Here is a 5,796-nt window from a genome sequence, read left to right on the forward strand (position 1 = left end):
AAGAAGTGAGATAAGAAATACTGAAGAGTTGAGCATTGTATTGAGAGAAGAGTGGAAGAAAATAAGCCTTAGATTAGCGGCATGTTTGGTCGGAAGTATGAAGGCTCGATGCGAGGCAGTAATTGCCGCAAAAGGAGGGTCGACGAAATATTGATTTTTCTTTTTTACTTTATATTCTGTTAATAAACATGTCAAAGCTTATTCTTTGTAAACATGGAGTCTCCAAACACTGAAGGGGATGAGCAATGGCTTTCCAAACATTTGGTACAAAATTTGCGGAAGGTTAATTTACATTTTCGTAGGAAACTGAATTATGTGTTGAATTTTAAACAACTAGAAACTGAGACTTTTGTGCTTTTTATAGACAGCTTTTTATTCCTATTAGTAAATTGTCTTTGATAATTATAGGATAATACATACTTAAAGTTTGATAATTAATGAATATATTTTTTTATTAGTTAACAACAGTAAAACTGATGGAGAGAAAAGGGATGGAAAGGCTCATATTTTCATTAAGTCGTCTTTTGCTACTGTCATTTGGAAGCACCAAAATTTACTCGTACTACGTTTTTCTAATTTTTTGCATTTCCAAACCACCTCATTAACACTGCGACAGTCGGAGCGACAATGGCTGTTAGTGACGTAATCTTCATTTGCGCTACGTGTGCTTCAATGGCGGGACAGTTACGCGTCAAAGCTGAACTTTGTTTTCTTCTATCTCCCTCTTTAATATAATACTTTTGTCAACATGGTAAAAAAAAAAAAAAAAGGAAACATACTTTCAGTAAATAACAACAATACTAAACATTCGAAATAGTCTATTATGCAATATAATGGTGGCTCTGTGGTAGCCATGGTCGGTAAAGATTGTGTTGCTATTGCAGCCGACAAACGTTTAGGCGCCCAATTTATGACAGTGTCGACCGAATTTAAAAAGATTTTTAAAGCATCCGAAAAGACATTTATCGGTTTGGCAGGATTAGCCACTGATGTGCTTACACTGTAATGCTTACATTATATATACTTGTGTGATTTTACTAAACCATGTTTCAAAACTTTAGAGCAGATCGATTCCGTTTCAAGACGAATATGTACAAGATGCGTGAAGAAAGAGATGTTGAACCCAAGACATTTGCACATATGGTCTCTTCAACTTTATATGAAAGAAGGTAGAAAAAAAGATGAAAAAACAAGAAAGTGACAGATATTCATCATGTCTTATAGATTTGGACCTTATTTTGTTGAACCAGTTATTGCGGGCTTAGGAAAGGACAACAAACCATTCATTTGCTCTATGGATTTGATTGGATGTATCAACTTTGCCAAAGACTTTGTTGTTGCCGGCACAGCAGGACCTAACCTATACGGCATGTGTGAATCTCTTTGGGAGCCTGACCTTGAACCTGAAGACCTCTTTGAAACAATTTCTCAAGCATTATTAAATGCACAAGACAGAGATGCTTTATCAGGTTGGGGAGCTGTTGTATATGTCATGTAAGTAGTAATAATACATAAGCATATTGAGAATTTGAGCTCAAAGTTGAATTTATAGAACACCCAATGAAGTCATTTGTCGTTCTCTTAAGGCTCGTCAGGTAAAAAGAGAAATCTAACAATAGAATTTCCCTCCTTTTAACTCTTTTTTAAAATAGGATTAAACTTTATAAAATAAAGAAACCACTTTTTCAAAATGATGATTAATCCTTCTTTTAAATTAGATAATTTCTTTATTAGGCAATTAATTGTCGTTATCCAATAAGAGTGTCAATTGAATCAAACACTTGCCTTTTACTATGAAAGAAAAAGGACTAGCAAATTCTCTGGACTCTATCCTTCTTTCTCTCTTCCTCAACAGTTTAAAATGTGAAAGAAAAATAATAAAGTATATAGAGTACAGAGCATAACCATTTAGGATTACTGAACGCGTCATCCGCCTATGTTATCTTTGATGTTCTTGTCTGAATGGCTAAGCCCACAGTGAACACTCTGCTATTTGCTGCTTAATGTAAAAAGATATCTAGATTTTAAAGTTTTCATTGCCATTTATCTGATAATTATGGGAGATGAGTGTTATGCCAATGCATTTAATGCTGTTAGAGGAATGCTTTCCAAATAAGGTAAAGTAAAATCAAAAGTGATTGAAAGGTGAACAAAAAAAAAAAGGACAATGCTGTGTAAGTTTGTCATTACATATTTTCAAATAAAGTCTGTTAACCCTTAGTCATATCGATATTAAATAGGTTTTAGAGTCTACACTGTTCATAGAGAGGGCTTCTTTTATTCCATATTCATCTCTTAACCAATCAAGAGCCAAGCTGAGGTTATTCTACGTCATCCGGGTATTGTGTAGGGGAAAGAAAAATAAATAAAAAGTACATTTTCACTATTTCTTTCTTTTTTCCCTCTTTTCTTTCTTCAAACTATATTTTGTGTGTATAATGTCTGCTTCTAGTTCAGTAGCTGATGTAGATGCTTGGATTTCTCAACTTCAAGATTGTAAACAATTAAGTGAAAATGATATTAAGAAGCTTTGTGACAAAGTAAAAATTAAAATGTGATGAAGTCTTCATCTATTTACATCTGTTTATATAAAGGCGCGCGAAATCCTCTCTCAAGAGTCTAATGTCCAACCAGTTAATTGTCCAGTAACTGTTTGTGGTAATTTCTAGGTTTAGTTATACTTTTGGTTCTCTTTTTGTTAATAGTACTCTTTAGGCGACATTCACGGTCAATTTCATGATTTACAGGAACTGTTTCGTATCGGAGGCAACTCACCTGACACAAACTACTTGTTTATGGGAGACTATGTTGATAGAGGATACTATTCAGTTGAAACAGTTACTCTTTTAGTATGTCTCAAAGTCAGATACAAGGACCGTGTTACTATTCTTCGTGGTAACCATGAATCACGCCAAATCACTCAAGTGTATGGATTCTATGATGAATGCTTAAGAAAATATGGAAACGCCAACGTTTGGAAGATGTTTACAGATCTGTTTGACTTTTTACCTTTGACGGCTCTTATTGAAGATCAGGTACGCACCCATTTCTTCTAATTTCATCGATGCTCATTCAAAGATGTATATATATAGATTTTCTGTTTACATGGTGGTTTGTCACCATCTATCGATACACTTGATCAAATTCGTTCATTAGATAGAATACAAGAAGTGCCTCATGAAGGTCCTATGTGTGATCTCTTATGGTCTGACCCAGATGATAGATGTGGTTGGGGTATATCACCCCGTGGTGCTGGTTATACATTTGGTCAAGATATTTCGGAGACATTTAACCATAACAATGGTCTCACATTAGTTGCAAGAGCTCATCAACTGGTGATGGAGGTATATTCTATTTTATTGTTATTTTAAGCCCTCGTTTTAACACATCAGCCTAGGGGTACAACTGGGGCCATGATCGAAATGTCGTAACCATTTTCAGTGCACCCAATTACTGTTATCGTTGTGGAAATCAAGCAGCTATCATGGAAATTGATGAACACATGAAATACACATTGTAAGTCTTCCTTTAAATATTATTGAATAATGAGCTTATGCTTTTATTAGCCTCCAATTTGATCCTGCACCAAGAAAAGGTGAACCTCATGTTACCCGACGAACTCCAGACTACTTTTTATAATTATCAAGAAGCTATTTTTTTTAAAGAAAAAAAAACAACAACAACAACAGTTCCCCCTCTCCCCTTTTTTTCTTCCCTTTTTCTCCCCCTTCTTTTCTCTTTCTCAGTCTGTGTGTTTGTCTACTCTTTCTATTTGAAGTGCAATCTAGCCAATGAAATCCATTTTTATAAATTTGTACAAATAGTGCATTTTGCCCTAAGAATTTAATCTTTTTTTATTTGACTTGACAAAATGAGGTAATACATTCAGTCATCCATCCATCCATCCATCCATCCATCCATCCATCCATCCATGAGTATTTACAATCTAGTATAGCAAAGTTAGCGCTGCTGCCGTCAGAGAAATTGTTGCTGAAATCTATAAGGGATCAGAAGAGAAGAAGCGTAACTTTACTGAAACAGTCGAACTTCAGATTGGTTTGAAGAACTATGACCCTCAACGTGATAAGCGTTTCTCTGGTACTATCAAGCTTCCTCACATTGCTCGTCCTCGTATGACCGTCTGTGTCCTTGGTGATGCTTTCCACTGTGATCAAGCCAAAGGTGCCGGTATGGAATTCCAATCTGTTGATGACTTGAAGAAGCTCAACAAGAACAAGAAGCTCATCAAGAAGCTCGCCAAGAAGTACGATGCTTTCCTTGCCTCTGAAGCTTTAATCAAGCAAATCCCTCGTCTTCTCGGTCCTGGTCTCCACAAGGTCGGCAAGTTCCCCACTCCTGTCTCTCACAATGATTCTTTGGTTGACAAGGCCAACGAAATGCGTGCCACCATCAAGTTCCAACTCAAGAAGGTTCTCTGTCTTGGTGTTGCTGTTGGTCATGTCGGTATGACTGAAGATCAATTGGTTGGCAACATCATGTTGTCTGTCAACTTCCTTGTCTCCTTATTGAAGAAGAACTGGCAAAACGTCAAGTCTTTGTACTTGAAGTCTTCCATGGGCAAGCCTCACCGCTTGTTCTAAACACGCTTTGCAAGAGAGAAAGAAAGAGAGAAAGGGTTTAAAGTGATGAACAAATATATGATCTGACGGTGTACCAAGGTGTTGGACGTAGGCGCCATCATCATTTGGGAGCTCATAACTTTAACATTGTTGTTTTTTTCTTTTCTCTTGTAAATAAAAATGGGTTTTTTCATGCCTTTACATTGTGACTTGTCTTATGGGCCACTCATTAATTCCCTCTTTCTATCTACACCCCCCCTGTGCGCTCGCAGCTCCTTTTTTTTCGCTTTTTGCAGACATGATCACACAGATACTTCGACAAGGCAAGCCTTTGACACATTCCTTGTCCATGACTCGTTCACCGAGGTCATTTCATCATTTAAGTGATTGTAAGTTTTATTCACCTCCACTTTTACACCACGTGCCTCGTATTCGAACATATCATGCGGTACCTCCTTCCACATCACTCATCTTGCAGAACCAAGTACGCTCGATTCAAGTGGGATCTATTCCTAAGTTAGCTTTAAGAGCCTTTCGTCTTCCTGCATTTGTAGCAGGCACGACTATTACAGGTGCAACTATTGCCAACAACAAACTACAAGGTATACGATTATTGAGAACAAAGTGGTATATGTGTGATTCTAATTCATTGTTAGATTGGGCGGAGAAAAGCTCGTCATTTATGCAAAAGAGAATGCTGGAAATAGAATCACTATTTGCTCAGGCGCAAGAAACCGTAGAAAACTTTGATATTTCGATACCAGAAATACATATACGATTGCCGGATACAGTACGTCGATTGTTTGCTGGCAAGCCAGAAGAATCAAGCACGACAAATCACAAGCTAGGGTCCATAGAAGAAAAGGATAACAAAAAACAAGAAAACAGCAACAACAACAATGATGGGGAAGAGGCAGCGGCGGCGGCGGCTGTTGCTGCAGGTCTTGGATTATATATGAACAATGATGAAGAGGAAGAAGAAGAGCAAGACGAAAGGGACAAAAAAAAGAGAAAAAGAAACGGGATATCTTCCCAGGATGAACAGTTGATGATGTTGACCAAGAAACTTATTGAAATCAGAAGCATATTGATGTCCATTGATCATAATGAGACGCTGAGACTACCCAGCATTGTCGTGATTGGATCTCAAAGCTCAGGCAAGAGCTCAGTGTTGGAAGCCATTGTGGGTCATGAATTTTTGCCCAAGTGAGTTTGT

At 37.2% G+C, this 5,796-nt stretch overlaps 4 protein-coding genes across 4 annotated transcripts in view; all 4 read left to right on the forward strand.

The window, feature by feature from the left end:
• Window positions 1-582: 582 nt before the first annotated feature.
• Window positions 583-1,681, forward strand: RHIMIDRAFT_214494 (putative PUP3-20S proteasome subunit beta3). The gene is made up of 6 exons (XM_023607268.1): window positions 583-751; window positions 818-1,002; window positions 1,062-1,169; window positions 1,225-1,494; window positions 1,553-1,595; window positions 1,653-1,681. Exons 1-6 carry the CDS (start codon window positions 749-751, stop codon window positions 1,656-1,658), a joined length of 615 nt encoding a protein of 204 aa, XP_023467425.1. The 5' UTR covers window positions 583-748; the 3' UTR covers window positions 1,659-1,681.
• Window positions 1,682-2,357: 676 nt separating this feature from the next.
• RHIMIDRAFT_214497 (serine/threonine-protein phosphatase 2A catalytic subunit beta isoform) lies at window positions 2,358-3,890 on the forward strand. The gene is made up of 6 exons (XM_023607269.1): window positions 2,358-2,540; window positions 2,595-2,658; window positions 2,716-3,035; window positions 3,093-3,344; window positions 3,398-3,516; window positions 3,567-3,890. Exons 1-6 carry the CDS (start codon window positions 2,439-2,441, stop codon window positions 3,637-3,639), a joined length of 930 nt encoding a protein of 309 aa, XP_023467426.1. The 5' UTR covers window positions 2,358-2,438; the 3' UTR covers window positions 3,640-3,890.
• RHIMIDRAFT_250863 (large subunit ribosomal protein 1) lies at window positions 3,872-4,601 on the forward strand (the record flags this gene model as incomplete). Its single annotated transcript, XM_023610768.1, has 2 exons — window positions 3,872-3,876; window positions 3,956-4,601. 2 exons carry the CDS (start codon window positions 3,872-3,874, stop codon window positions 4,599-4,601), a joined length of 651 nt encoding a protein of 216 aa, XP_023467427.1.
• A 934-nt stretch (window positions 4,602-5,535) lies between these two features.
• RHIMIDRAFT_201308 (uncharacterized protein) overlaps window positions 5,536-5,796 on the forward strand; it is a gene marked incomplete at both ends in the record, with an annotated part of 2,439 nt that continues 2,178 nt past the window's right edge. Inside the window, one exon of the mRNA XM_023606526.1 lies at window positions 5,536-5,786. Within this exon, the coding sequence (XP_023467428.1) occupies window positions 5,536-5,786 (251 nt within the window). The remainder of the gene's footprint in view (window positions 5,787-5,796) is intronic.

The sequence above is a fragment of the Rhizopus microsporus genome, assembly GCF_002708625.1.
Source record: "Rhizopus microsporus ATCC 52813 unplaced genomic scaffold scaffold_6, whole genome shotgun sequence".
NCBI lineage: Eukaryota > Fungi > Mucoromycota > Mucoromycetes > Mucorales > Rhizopodaceae > Rhizopus > Rhizopus microsporus.

What these genes read in the sequence shown, in the direction of transcription:
- RHIMIDRAFT_214494 (XM_023607268.1), top strand. An exon ending in GCCACTGATGTGCTTACACT is followed by an intron (nt 1,003 to 1,061) that starts GTAATGCTTACA and finishes TCAAAACTTTAG; the next exon opens with AGCAGATCGATTCCGTTTCA. An exon ending in TCAACTTTATATGAAAGAAG is followed by an intron (nt 1,170 to 1,224) that starts GTAGAAAAAAAG and finishes CATGTCTTATAG; the next exon opens with ATTTGGACCTTATTTTGTTG.
- RHIMIDRAFT_214497 (XM_023607269.1), top strand. Translation starts at nt 2,439, where the DNA reads ATGTCTGCTTCTAGTTCAGTAGCTGATGTAGATGCTTGGATTTCTCAA. An exon ending in TTGTCCAGTAACTGTTTGTG is followed by an intron (nt 2,659 to 2,715) that starts GTAATTTCTAGG and finishes AGTACTCTTTAG; the next exon opens with GCGACATTCACGGTCAATTT. An exon ending in CGGCTCTTATTGAAGATCAG is followed by an intron (nt 3,036 to 3,092) that starts GTACGCACCCAT and finishes GTATATATATAG; the next exon opens with ATTTTCTGTTTACATGGTGG.